Source organism: Coregonus lavaretus (genome assembly GCF_964263955.1).
Source record: "Coregonus lavaretus genome assembly, chromosome: 3".
Taxonomy (NCBI): domain Eukaryota; kingdom Metazoa; phylum Chordata; class Actinopteri; order Salmoniformes; family Salmonidae; genus Coregonus; species Coregonus lavaretus.
Genome location: NC_139990.1, coordinates 59455799 through 59469583, shown reverse-complemented (window position 1 = coordinate 59469583; position 13785 = coordinate 59455799). Strand labels below are relative to the sequence as shown.

At 44.9% G+C, this 13785-nt stretch overlaps 1 protein-coding gene across 1 annotated transcript; it reads right to left on the bottom strand.

Annotated features, from left to right (window-relative positions):
- Positions 1-221: 221 nt before the first annotated feature.
- Positions 222-13733, bottom strand: LOC311112042 (valine--tRNA ligase-like). Its single transcript, XM_084155013.1, has 30 exons — positions 13645-13733; positions 12354-12703; positions 11975-12118; positions 11225-11423; positions 10106-10233; positions 9814-9889; positions 9574-9674; positions 9325-9452; positions 8857-9021; positions 8640-8721; positions 8336-8455; positions 8131-8239; positions 7874-7962; positions 7603-7693; positions 7314-7438; positions 7015-7118; positions 6659-6817; positions 6146-6236; positions 5915-6020; positions 5753-5823; positions 5460-5585; positions 5021-5125; positions 3108-3255; positions 2837-2964; positions 2451-2606; positions 2042-2266; positions 1785-1896; positions 1419-1594; positions 1053-1202; positions 222-855 (listed from the first exon to the last, which is right to left on the bottom strand). Exons 2-30 carry the CDS (start codon positions 12699-12701, stop codon positions 787-789), a joined length of 3831 nt encoding a protein of 1276 aa, XP_084011139.1. The 5' UTR covers positions 12702-12703; positions 13645-13733; the 3' UTR covers positions 222-786.
- Between the last annotated feature and the right edge of the window lie 52 nt (positions 13734-13785).

The window sequence follows — 13785 nt, the reverse complement described above, 5'->3', positions numbered from 1 at the left end:
CTTATGAAACTGTAATCCTACATGTATCATTAGAGGCCAGGTTTTTTTCCTGACTATAACTATCAAAGTTCCAGGCCCTAATTATAGACAACTAGGGCCCTGAGGTTTTCCAGGTCAGGTCACATCCTCAGGAAAAACTCCTGGACCTAATCATTTCACCAAAGGAGCAGAATACACAGGAATGGCAGCAAGGTCAAAGAAAGAACAAAGATCCCGGCCTGTCTAATGTAAGGTCTTTATTCACTTACTTCCCTCCAGAGAATCCTTTATGAAAAGTGGCATAATACTTTGACATGAGACAATAACAGGAGGGTGAAATACAGTGAGCTCAAAGTATTGGGACAGTGAAATTGTTGTTTTGGCTCTCTGTACTCCACATTTTGGGTTAAAGTGCAGACTGTCAGCTTTAACTTGAGGGTATTTTCATCCATATCAGGTTAACTTTTTGTACATACATAATCGTGAATGAGTGAGAATGTTAGAGGCACAAATCATACCCCCAAGACATGGGGGGTATGATATTTGTGCGTCTGTAAATTTCTCACTCATTCTAGATTAATTCTGGATTTTTCGTAATCATGGCAGCATACACATTCATGTAGAAATGTTCACCCGATATGGATGAAAATACCCTCAAATTAAATCTAACAGTCTGCACTTTAACCTCAGTCATTTTATCATTTCAAATCCAAAGTGCTGGAAATGAGTCACTGTCCCAATACTTTTGGAGCTCACTATCTTAAGAAATCTACCAAACCATATTGTAAAAGGGGATGGGGGAGGAGGTTACATCATTCTCTTGAAGTTGTCTATGGCTTCCTTTGCTTTCTCTAGCTCTGTCTGGCTCTGACGCAGCTGGAAGAGGAAGATGAGGGTTAGAGAGCAGGACCACAAGTCACCACACACTTCAGAAGAGGCTGATGAAATCTCACTTTACAAGCAGAGCCAAGCAAAACGTTTTTACTGTAGGAATGCCCCACTTCCCCAAAAACGAAAACCTGAGTAATAACTAATTTTCTCCACCACATCCCTCCCTCTCCACCCCTCCTTACCTTCTCAGCGTCCAGCTCCTGTACTTTAACAGGCACCTTCTCCTTGTAGTCACTCTTATCCATCTTTTCTCTCAGTTTATCCATCTGTTTCTCCAGCTCTCCCTTCTTCACAGTCAGCTTGGCCACCTCCTTCTCCAAGTCTATCAGACCCTGGGAGAGAGAGATGAGGGAGAGATATTAACAATGAGGAGATAAGAAAAGGAAGCGTAGTTGGAAAAACAGAGGAAAAAGTGAAACACAAAATGTTACTAGGGAATAAACAGATGTCTGTTTGGCACACAGTCATCGGATTACTCTAATATACACTGTTAGCCAATCACAACACAGAATAATGTGCGGTTGAAGCCTGTAAAATTGACCTCTTACCTTGAGCATGAGGTGGACGGTGCACCTGTCGGAGGCAATGGCCACAGCACAGCCCTCTGGGACGGCCCCGTTGGCTGGGATGGGCTGGATGGTCTGGGAAAGGGACAGGGTCTGGATCTGCAGACTGTACTGCTCCACCAGAGACACCGTTTCACTGTCTATACACTGGAGGTAGCCTGGGGAGGGAGGGGGGAAGAGTTAGGGCTATAATATGGTTATAATATGTAACACTATGCTAGGAGAAGTGTTCTAGTCATCAAAGTAGGTAATCATGCCAATTTTCACTAAGTCATATAGCCTTGCTATAACAAAGTAGTACATATAGTACAGTGCTTATGGTCAGCGTGTGGTCATGTATGAACTCACAATCGGCGCGTGTCTTGGTCAGGTTGTAGTCGGCCCTGAGTGAACGGATGGTCCGGACCACGGTCATCACAAACTCCATCTGACGGTCCACCTCCTCACTGTGCCAGCAGAACTAGAGACCACACAGAGACGACGGTCAGACAACCACCTCAAACCACAAATTACAGTCAATATGATAACACATGCCCTGTGGTTTATTATACAGACATTCAGCGTATCAATATAAAGTTCAGTCCCTCGAATCCCTCCCTCCTCACCTCCTCAGTCTCAGGGTAGGGCGTGACATGGATACTAGGGCGGCCGCCCTGGGATCGTCGACGTGGCAACCTCTGGTAGAGCTCCTCGCCCACGAAGGGCATGATGGGAGCTAGGAGGCGCAGGCCGGTCTCCAGGCAGGTGAATAGGGTCTGTCTGCAGATTACAGCCTGGCTCTGAGACCCACTGTCCTCCTCCGCCCTGGAGAACACTGGCTTCACACTCTCCTGGAGCGGTGAGGAGGGAGGAAGGTAGAGAAGGGGGGAGGGCCGAGGATGAAGGTAGACAGCGGGAAGTTAAGGAGTGGCAATATATTAATTCCACACACACACCACTTTCACACAGATTCTCACACCATTTCGCACTGACAGACAGAGACGGGCAGAGAGAGACAGGCAAACAGACTCTCACCAGATAGACGTCACAGAGCTCGTAGAGCCAGAAGTTGTAGATAGCTGTGGTGATAGCTGGGAAGTCGTAGGCCTGGAACCCTGCATTACACAGCCCCACAGCAGTACACAGACGGGACAGAATCCACCGGTCTGACACACTCTCCTCCCCACACAGCTGACAGGAGGAGAAGGATCATTTGATATTTTACAGAGATATAAACCTAAATACCATTTTATCATACAAAGACATGTATTCACTCACTGATTAACTGTATCAAATTAAGAGCATTTTCTCTAAGCAAGTTTATTTTCCTTCATTTACATGGGCATGACACTGCAGTATGCACACACTGAATAGGCTTAGATAAAGATACTGTAGTAGAGTTCTCACCCGTCTCCTCTCACCTGGGCTTTCTCTGAAGGAACAAAGTTGTCTCCCAGCGTCCTCATGGCAAACTTCACAGCATTCCACAGCTTGTTACAGAAGTGACGGTAACCAAGGATACGATTCACATCCATGTTAATGTCCCTGCCTGAGAGAGTTAAGAGTGTGAGAACACGGAAAAGACCAGAGGGGGAGAGAGGAAAAAGAAAGTGTAGTGTTGGTGTGTACATGCCATTCCAGCCATAACATGACACTGCCAACACCACCAGATGGCAGTAGTGAGTGGTGCACCTTGGCTGGTGTAGGCACACAGGGCGAAGCGGAGGGCATCTGTGCCACACTCTGGGATACCAGTGGGGTAGTCAGACTTCTGTCCCTGCTTGGCCTTCTCTACCTCTACTGGGTCCAGATTACTGTCCTGCAGCTGGGCATACAGACCCTGCACACACGCGCACACACACAAACAAAGGGTCAGCAGAGATACATCTCTCTGTGTCCTGGTGCTTCGTTCTCGGCCCTTAACCACACTTGCTGTTCAACAGCTTTGTGACAACATAAATGCATGACACCTTGATTCAACATAGCAAAATACATAGTTGGTTCCTCAATACACCTGATTTGGTAAGTATGTGCTGCCATTTCATTTGTCTGAAAAGACACACTCCGCCTACCCAGCAGGCCGGGAGATCTGTGGCTAAATCGAGTGCGCCTACCGCGCTTGCAATTTGGATAGCTCAAATCACTGTGTCTACAGCTTCCACGACCCCGGCTACAGCAAAGTTTGATCCTAGCCTACAAGAGATTTCATAACTTTTAAAATCATGACCACAGAGACTGTCAAAGAATACAGCAAAGAGCTGCTGTTTTTATGAGTGAGTTCATGTCGAAGTTTTTATTCAGTACTGTTAACACTGTTTTTATTCAACACTATTACAAAACATAAAACACTCTTCTCCCTACTTCCACTCGCACTGCAGCTGCAATGAACGAGTAGCCAAGTGTATCGATAGCCCTGCGTTTTTATTATTAGCAGCTCGTAGTGTCTATTTTAATATCGAGGAATAGAGCAGGGACCGTGAGAGGCGGACCCTCTGCTGCTCTCTCCCTCCCTTCGCTGAGACTAATGCCATGTTCAAAACAACAGGGAACTCTGAAAAAAACGACATCCAACTGGGAAAAAATCGTTTTGAATGATCATCCAACTCTGAATTCCAAGTCGGAAACTTCGCATCTTTCTAGAGCTCTGACTTTCCGACCTGAAGATCACTAACGTCATGATTTGACCTCTTTTTTTTTTTTTCTTCAGTTGTCTTGAAAGCACCATTACCATTAGATGCAGGTACCACAGTCCAGTAAAATAAAAATAAAACCTCATTATTTGCAAATTATCTCAATTTATGCACAGTTGTGCCTCGCAAGTGCTATACAAACTGATCTATTTTGTTATCAAAGCTAGAGTTTTTAAATATAATATGGTCTGAGAAGAACCATATTGGCAGGCCAGGCATATAGCCAATATGCTGTGATAAGGCATTAGGCCTACTGCACAAACCTCATTCCTACAGAACTGTCTTTATTAGGTTACATTTTTTATTTTTTATTTTTTTTAGCGGTAGATATCGGCTTACTTTTTGACTACGAAAGTGACCTTGACTCAAAAAAGGTTGGTGACCACTGCTCTAGAGGGTTGACTCAGCTCTAGGTTTGGGCGATATACCGTTTATACCGTATACCGGGGTATTTCAGCAGGGGGCTGCGTGCTATGCCACTGCTTTTAACTATAAGTTAGGTATAGCTATAAGAAACCTAAGATGTGTCAAACAAATTACATCCAGCTCAGGGCTCCAGCTATGCATTTGGTTTGCTAACTTGCTAGCTAAGTGGCTAGATGTCAAGATCAAGCTTCTTGGTTACAGCTTATTGGTCACATTCAATCCCCTCCTGGATCAAGATCTGTGTTGCCTAAATAGTTTTGCGCCCCTTGTGTGCATTTCCGGTAATACTGTATACCCCGGTATGGTACAGAAACGGTATGACGGTAAGAACATGTGGATACCTCCAAACCCTAATCAGCTCAGCTCTGTTTGAGGGAGCAACACTAGGAGAGATAGATACATGGCCTCAATAGAGCTGGAATGAGCTGGAATAGCTGCTTAATAAAGCATACAGTACAATAGCCCCATGGGAGCACGTGTATGTGTTACCTCCAGAGAGATGCCTGTGATGACGTCCAGAGGGTCGATGACGTTCCCCAGAGATTTGCTCATCTTCCTCCCATGGGCGTCCCTCACCACCGCATGGAGGTACACCTAGTAACAAACACAGACATTACATTTACATTTACATTTTAGTCATTTAGCAGACGCTCTTATCCAGAGCGACTTACAGTTAGTGAGTGCATACATTATTATTATTATTTCATACTGGACCCTGTGGGAAACCTGTGATGCTGGCTTTAAATCTGACCAATAACACAGATTTTAACAGAGGATTTCTAGTAACTAAAGTCTGTACGTATCTTTACCAGTAGAATTGGCACGTTTTGCGACATTACCTGTACTATACTGGCTGTCCCCACTGTAATCAATGACACATGCTACACCGGTCAGAGGCAACACGCCATTACTTCTAAATGAGCCGTACCTCTTTGAAGGGCAGCTTGCCGGTGAGTTTGAGGCCCATCATCACCATGCGGGCCACCCAGAAGAACAGGATGTCATGACCCGTCTCCAGCAGGGTGCCTGGGTAGAACACACTCAGGTCCTGGGTCTGGACATAGAGAGAAAACACATTTATACACATAGAGGGTATTACACACTCAGCTCTAGACACCTTACCCACACATTCAATATCATCAATACAGGAAGTATGGAAAGCATATGTTAACAACTTTAATACACACACACACAGCCTCACACACACACACACAGCCTCACCTCGTTGGGCCAGCCGAAGATGGAGAAGGGGAAAATACCAGAGGAGAACCATGTGTCGAGGACATCCTCATCTGTAACACAGGAAGTGAACAAAAATCACTGGGCAATGGGCAGAATACTACATTACACTGTAAATTAACATCATTTGCGAGAAGATCTTACCCTGTCTGAGGGTGATCTTGTCAGTGGAGACGTTGAAGCGCTTGGCAGCTTTCTCTCTGGCCTCCTCCTCTGTCCTCCCACTCACCCAGTAATGACCATCCATGTCCTAGAGGACAGGAGGGAGGGAGAAGGGAGAGTGAAGCCAGAGAGATGGGGCATGGGTTGTTAGGACAGGTGTGACTAAAATGACACAGAGAATGAGAGAGAGAGAAAGAGAGAGATGGATCTTACCTCTCCTGGTTTGACCGAAGGGTCGTTCACAGTGACAAAGTAGGCTGGGATTCTGTGACCCCACCACAGCTGACGAGAGATACACCAGTCCCTGGGAGGAAGGGACAGAGGTGGATGAGTTCAAGTTAATATGTAAGACATAATAAGAGGGTGAGGAAACCTGAGCACAACTGGTGACAGATGAAACACTAAAGAAGAAAAGGGGTTTGGTGCTCAAACCAACAACTGGAGTAGAGGTGCTACCTGTTTTTAACTAGGATCTGTAATACACCATTTCTATAATGGTCAAAATGTGCTGTCTCACCTTCTAATGCGTCGAGAGATGGAGCACATTAAAGAGTAGGACGGGAAGGAGAGTGAGGAAAGAGAAAGTAAAGACTGACAGAACGACTGATGACAAAAGAGAGGTATAGAGGGAAGAGAAAAACAGAACCAGAAAGGAGATGATGGGATGGAGGGATGTGATGGAGAGAGAGGACGGGACTGGGATGGAGGGGTGTAGAGTAAACCTACCTGATGTTGTCCAACCAGTTGAACCAGGTCTTATGGTGGTGGTCTGGGATGATTTTGAGTCTTCCCTCCCGGACCGAGTCAGCTGCCTGCTTGCCCATGTCAGCACAGTTTACATACCACTGAGGCTTCAGCAGGGGCTCTACTATGTCCTTAGAACGACTGGAGAGAGGGGAAACACACTCACATTCAATACTATTCAAATCCATAATTTTCTCACTAACACGCTCCCACACCTGCACACAGACGTGAGCACATTTCACCCACTGATGCGTGTGAAGCTGAAAAAAGGAATGCACATTGACTAGACAGGAATATCTGTGCTTATGTGCTCGTAATGTGGACTGATCGTAACACACCTGCAGACAGGCACCACCATGGGGTTGTCTTTGGTCTCCTTGAACTGGCCTCTGTCCTTCAGAGCCTGCAGCACAGCCTTCCTCGCCTCAAAGCGTTTCATACCCTGAGAGAGAGACACGAGAGAGAGAGAGAAAGCGAGAGAGAGAGAGGAGGTAGGCAGAGAAAAACAGAGAGGATGTTACCAAACAGAACACACAGAACAACAAGGAGGTTAAGGAAGAAGAGCGACAATACACCTCAACTACTAAGACGACATGAAGACAAGATCCAGTGAAGAAGAAGTGGGAGTGTACTGTACCAGGAATGGAGCCGGCACGTTGATGAGCAGGCCGTTCTCATCCAGGATGTTGATGAAGGCCAGGTTGTGTCTGTTTCCAACCTCATAATCATTATGGTCATGGGCTGGGGTTATCTTCACAGCACCTAGAGGAGAGAGAGAACGGGGAGAGAGGGAGGGAGAGATATATGAGAAGAGAGGGAGAGATAGAGAAAAGGTTTAGTACAGCTCAACCATACAAACCAACAGTGTACCTTGGACCACCAGACTACTCCAGGGAAGCCACATGGCCACACAGCATGGTTAGTACCTGTTCCAAAGTTGACGTCCACAAACTCATCAAACACCATGGGCATCTTCCTGTCACAGAAGGGATGAAGCACCATCTTCCCTTTAAGGTGCTGAGACACACATAAACCAAAACATGTTAGTTCTCAATAAGAATGCCAAAAACATTCATCAAAACGATATTTAAATGTCAAGAAAGCATAACATTTTATGGATTTTCCCAAAGAATGCATCTATTGGAAGGTTGTAGAGTCGGCAGGGCATGTGTATGTGTGTGTGTAGGTTGTAGAGACCTGGTATCTGGGGTCGGCAGGGTGGACGGCCACAGCAGAATCTCCCAGCATGGTCTCTATACGAGTGGTCGCTACAATCACCTCCTCATCTGACATAGTGAGACATTTAATAAAAGAAGACAGAAATACGTGAGGGAGAAAAAAAATGGAAGGGAGAGATCAATTAACATAATTGACAGAAACACTCACGATAAAGCCCTGTCCCTGTACCTCCCCAGCCCAAAATTACTCTTTCCCCTTTTCTCTCAATTTCTTACCTGATCCCTCTATCTTGTAGGAGAAGGAGACCAGTACTCCAAACTCCACCTTGTCCTTGTAGCCAGGCACGGGTAGCAGAGTCCTGCCAGTCAGCTCCTTCTTATCCACCTGGAGAACAACACAGCATCATGGGGGTGTTCATTACGGCATGCAACAGAATGGACGTTTCAAAACGGTTTAAAATATTTTGCAACAGAATCATACCTCTATATCCGAGATGGCAGAGTTGAGGGTGCAGGACCAGTTGACCAGCCTCTTGCTCCTGTAGATCACACCGTCCTCATGCAGACGAATGAACGCCTCCTGGACTGCATAGGACAGTTTCTAGAGATGGAGTCACAATAGTTTAGTATTGGGAACATTACAACATGGGTAAAGGCTCAGTCTAGACATAGTACTTTATGTATTAGACTAATAAATGTCTCATGAGTTGTCCATGACGACACAGTAAAAGGTGATAGGTAATGTAATGTAAAGTGTAAGGTAATGGAAATGATAGTGAACTCACAGGGTCCATAGTGAAGCAGGCTCTGTCCCAGTCCAGAGAGGAACCCAGCTTCTTCAGCTGGTGGTAGATACGGTCTCCCTTCCTACAACACAGCACAGGGAGGACGAAAGAGAAGGAGGGAGGAAGGAAGGGGAAGAAAGGGAGAAATTCTAGCTCTTACTTTCTCTACTATTGTTGTTCTTTCTTTTGAAACCCTCTCTCCTCTCCCTCCACTCACTCGTTCTTCCACTTCCAGACCTCCTGGATGAACTGGTCTCTCCCCAGGTCGTGTCGGCTCATGCCCCTCTCCCTCATCAGCTTTTTCTCCACCACCACCTGGGTGGCGATGCCCGCGTGGTCACAGCCTGGGTTCCACAGGGTCGTCTCGCCACGCATACGATGCCTGGGGAGAGGGAGGAAACAGGAAACGCATCATCATACTGCGATAAGGACAGAATTAGATTAAAGACTACAGAATGTTTACAATGGGACAAGACATGAATGTTGAGAGAGGTGGAGAGAAGTGGGACACGTAGTGTCATGACAGCAAGAGAGAGAACGCAAGACAGTGAGAGAGGGAATGAAAGAGAAAGTGTGAGGTTGGTAGAAAGAAGAAAGATAGAGTGAGATTGGTGAAAGGATGTGAAAACAAACTGCTAGAAAGAGAGAGAGCAGATTGGTGTAATCAGATAGAGAATCCCATTACCATCTGGTCAGACAGTCCTGGATGGCGTTGGTTAGGGCATGGCCTAAGTGAAGAGATCCCGTCACATTGGGCGGAGGGATACACATCATGAAGACTCCACGGGGGTTTGGCTCACTGATACGCTTCCGCTGAAGAATATAGGAGCATCATAATAGCTTGATTGAGACCTCAAAGCCATGGGTTGGTTAAATGTCACATTTCATAAACAAGCATAAACTATTAAATACATAAAGAGTGTGACAGTCTCACCCCGTACTCAGGCTTGAAGTATCCCTGCTTCTCCCACCAGGAGTACCAGGCTGCCTCCACGTACTGAGGACTGTACGAGTCTGGCAGGGGGCTCAGCACGTCTGACACAGGGAGAGAGAGGAGTTTAATATGCACAACACACAAAAGTGAGTATAATAGAGAGAGTGGTGGATTAAACATGGTTAATAACAGAGATCCTATTAAATTATTCTAATTCCTAATTCTATGGTTAATAAGCACCTTTTTTCTCTCCAGGAGGAGTGGGAACGTCGTATGAGATCACTCCCAGGTCCTTCTTCTCTGGTTTGGCCTTTTTCTGGAGAGAGACCAGAATGAGACTGATGAGACCTATTGGCCAGACACCTACTGAATTACATTATCTAGGCTGTAAAAACAGTAAAGGGAGTATACTTTAAGGATCATCATCTTGTTGGGTTCCTCTTTAGTTGTGTTTTCTAGTTGATCCAGACAGCAATGGTCTTTGCAACAGTGAAAATGAGAAATGAAACCAGCCATCTATCCATCTTCATACCTCTGTCGGGGGTGCCAGTTTCCTTTCTTGCTTTTTCTTCTCCTCTATCTCCTTCTTCTTTTGGAACTTCTCCAGCTTCTCTCTGTTTTTAGCCTCCTTCTTCAGCTGAGCTTCTGTCTTTGGTTTGCCTGAGAGAGAGAGAACACACTTCTGAGAATAACACACACACAAACAAACACAGGCTGACACACACACACACACAAGGAATCACTCATGCTGCTATGTATCCAGAAAATAAATGTACCTAACTGATAAGATGCCAAATGTTGTGAAAACTGAAACTGATTGGCCATTCATTTACAGCTTGACAAGAAAACACTGTTGGTCTTCAGGATAATAAAGTTATTCTTCAAGCTGATCTCACACAAAGAAACTTGGGCAGAATTTCTGTTTCATTTGCAGGTTGCAAATGACATCATCTCAAGCAACTTTGCAGATATACGAGTCAACTCACAATTATTATAATGTTTTTATTGCATGCAATATACAATCGAATTGAAGGTGCTTTTGTCATTTTATTGATTCCATATTGTTTGCAAATTCTTAAAGCTGCAACATGTAACTTTTCGGGCGACCCGACCAAATTCACATAGAAATGTGCGTTATAGATCTGCCATTCTCATTGAAAGCAGGTCTAAGAAGCGGTAGATCTGTTCTACCTGCGCTATTTCTATGCTTCCCGTACTCAAGTTTAGTTTTTGCATCTTTTACTTTCGGTTTTGTACACCAGCTTCAAACAGCTGAAAATACAATATTTTGGGTTATGGAAAATATATATTTCACAGTGGTTTAGATGGTACAATGATTCTCTACACTATACTGGCTTGTTATTTAGTCATTTAGCAGACGCTCTTATCCAGAGCGACTTACAGTTAGTGCATACATTTTTATTTTTTCATACTGGCCCCCCGTGGTAAACGAACCCACAACCCTGGCGTTGCAAGCGCCATGCTCTACCAACTGAGCTACACGTTATGTTATGTTGTATAAACTGAAATTAGGCGCACTATTAGAATTTTTGCAACCAGGAAATGGGGGAGCAATTTCTGCATAGTGCATCTTTAACACATACTACCAGACAAGTTACTCACAGTCAAAGACATGGCCTAAGCCCCTTACCATTGGCAGCGTTGGCATCAGCAGTTGGATTGGCGTTAGCAGCAGGAACAGTTGCAACGCTGGGTTTGGGTGTGACGGGCACCATCTTCTCACACAGAGAGATCTGTCCCAGGACCTTGACAAACTGAGGCTGGTTGACACAGGTCAGAAACCACCTGGTCACGTTGGTGAGGGCTTTCCTGTTGGACGGCTCCACGGCCTAGAATAACATAATAAGAGGAATGTTATTGGAGTTCAAACAAACAATGCGAAACAGGTAGATCTTACATTGGATGTTGCATGCAATTTCAGTTGAGTTGCTTTGTGTATCAGCAAAGTTGCTTGAGATGATGACACTTGCAATCTGCAACAGAAATTGCATACAGATTGCTTCGTGTGACATCAGCTTTACAACTGGGGTGTATTCATTACGCCGATTCTGTTGCTAAACGTTTTGTCTGTTTCAAAATGTTTTGCAAGAGAAACAGTTTACTCCAAACTGGGAAATGTTTTATACAACGAAAACAAGTGTTTCTATAGGACAAATGCAGGTAGGCCCCCCATTTCGTTCTGCTTGCTCCATTTGGTTCTTAAACGGTAAACAGGTTCTGTTGCAAGACGTAATGAATACACCCCAGCACTCACTTACCAGACAGTCTGTTAACAGAAGACAAATACTTTCACTTCTTCCTAACATTAAAGAATGAGGAAGATGATAAACATATACACTTAAGATAAAAATATCAACGTTAACATAAAGACTTGGCTCACATATTTGAAGGGCAGGAGTGCTGCGGTTGCCACAGCGATGTCGGCCAGAGTGAGGCTGTCTCCCACCAGGAATGTTCTAGGCTCCAGGTTCTTATCGAGAATGTTTAGCACGCGCATCATCTCAGCATGAGAACTCTGCTGAAGCTGCATGGAATCATCAGAATCAGAAAAAACTATTGACAATCAACAATGTTAACACAGGAATTTGTCTTGGGTTGTGTTTTATTCCAGATTAGTGTTCCCTCCCCTTGCTTTGTCATTGTTCAATCAATCCCATAGTCCCAATCATTTGAAATTAAGTAAATATTCACCATTATACTCCTATTTTTGTGTTTGTGACTGCATGGGTTGCTGCCAGTGGTGAGACCCTCTCCCTCACCTTCTTATCCAGTCCCATCACCCCCAGCAGTGGGAACACCACAGCACAGGACACAGGAGTCAGCTCATTGTCTGCAAAGCTGAGCCACTGCCACACCTGACTCTCCTGCTTAGCATTCAACCCTGTCTTCTTCCCCTGAGAGGCTAGGTACCATCCAACAGCACTGGCCCCAGAGAGCACCTCACCTCCCCCAGAGCCCAGCACCAAGCTGGGACGAGACCGCAGGGCCAGGGAAGCAGGAGGGTCCTCTATGAGTGTGCAGGGCCGAGAGGGGCAGAACTCTGCAGCGACCAGGGCCATGAGGCTCCTGAAGTCGTCAGGGTGGGGGGAGACGTAGAGCGAAGCCATCCCTAGGAGAGGGGAGAGAATGATGAGGGAGATGGGTGTGTCAGACAATATAATGGCAGGCAAATGATAACGCTTCCATAGCTTCATTAAATAGTATAGAGGTGTATTTGGATGCAAACCACTTCACAAGTCATGATATCCTTGTGAGCTCATCAATCTCAGCTAAAACTACCTTGCTAGCAGCCTAGCTACATAACAGTAGTCAGTACCGTTACTGTTTTGGGCATGTTTGTTTTGCTAACTTAAGTTATGCTATTCTAACGTTACATCTCTGGCAAGTAACAAACGCTAACGTTAGCTACAAATCTGGGAAGTAAACAGACAGTTCCACAAACAGAGATGTGCGCAGATGGCTATGCCACGATTCATGCGCTATTTTCTAATGCAACAAATCTGTCAAACTGGAAAGGCATGCTAACCTACTAGCTAGCTAGCCATTAGCGGACTAAACTCCACTCCATGGTGAAGGAAGTTTATGAGTGGAGTTCAGTCGGCTAACTAATCATCAGCTTTGGCAAGCTGTAACGTTAAAGGGACAATCTGCAGTTGCAATATCAATTTTAAGTAAATGTGTACTCATTCATTCTTGAAAAATATAACTTATAGCTAAATGCCTCATGAGCTTCGTTCAACTGTGTGCACCATCAGAACCCAAAATATATGCTTGTTTTACTCCAATGTTTGTAAACAAAGTAGCTAAATGTAAACAAACACTATATAGCCTCAAAAAATGGTTAAAACTATCATGTTGATATCATGAATGGTCAGTCCTTGCATCCATAGCTCTATCTATGAATTTGAGAATTGTTATATTTCACCAGCCCCATCCCTCAGCTTTTTACCGAAACAATGGCAGTTATTCGCCTGCCTTACACAATTAATTACGTACACAAAGTTTCCATATAATTTAAAACTAAATGGCACTTGTAAAAGTTGCCCATACCTTTGAATGAAGAAGAAAGAGACGTCAACTCATGAGTTCCGGATAAGCAGCGTATTCCAGTGGTTGGCCGTCTGATGCAATTGACCCACATGTTTGGTTCGAAGGACCCTTTGGTCCGATTCATTTCCGCCACACCAAGGC

Coding starts and splice junctions, on each gene's coding strand:
- LOC311112042 (XM_084155013.1), bottom strand. CDS start 12,701: ATGGCTTCGCTCTACGTCTCCCCCCACCCTGACGACTTCAGGAGCCTC. Junction 5,586..5,752: donor TCTTCGGCTGGCCCAACGAG/GTGAGGCTGTGT, acceptor CTCTATGTCCAG/ACCCAGGACCTGAGTGTGTT. Junction 5,126..5,459: donor GCAAGCTGCCCTTCAAAGAG/GTACGGCTCATT, acceptor GTTTGTTACTAG/GTGTACCTCCATGCGGTGGT.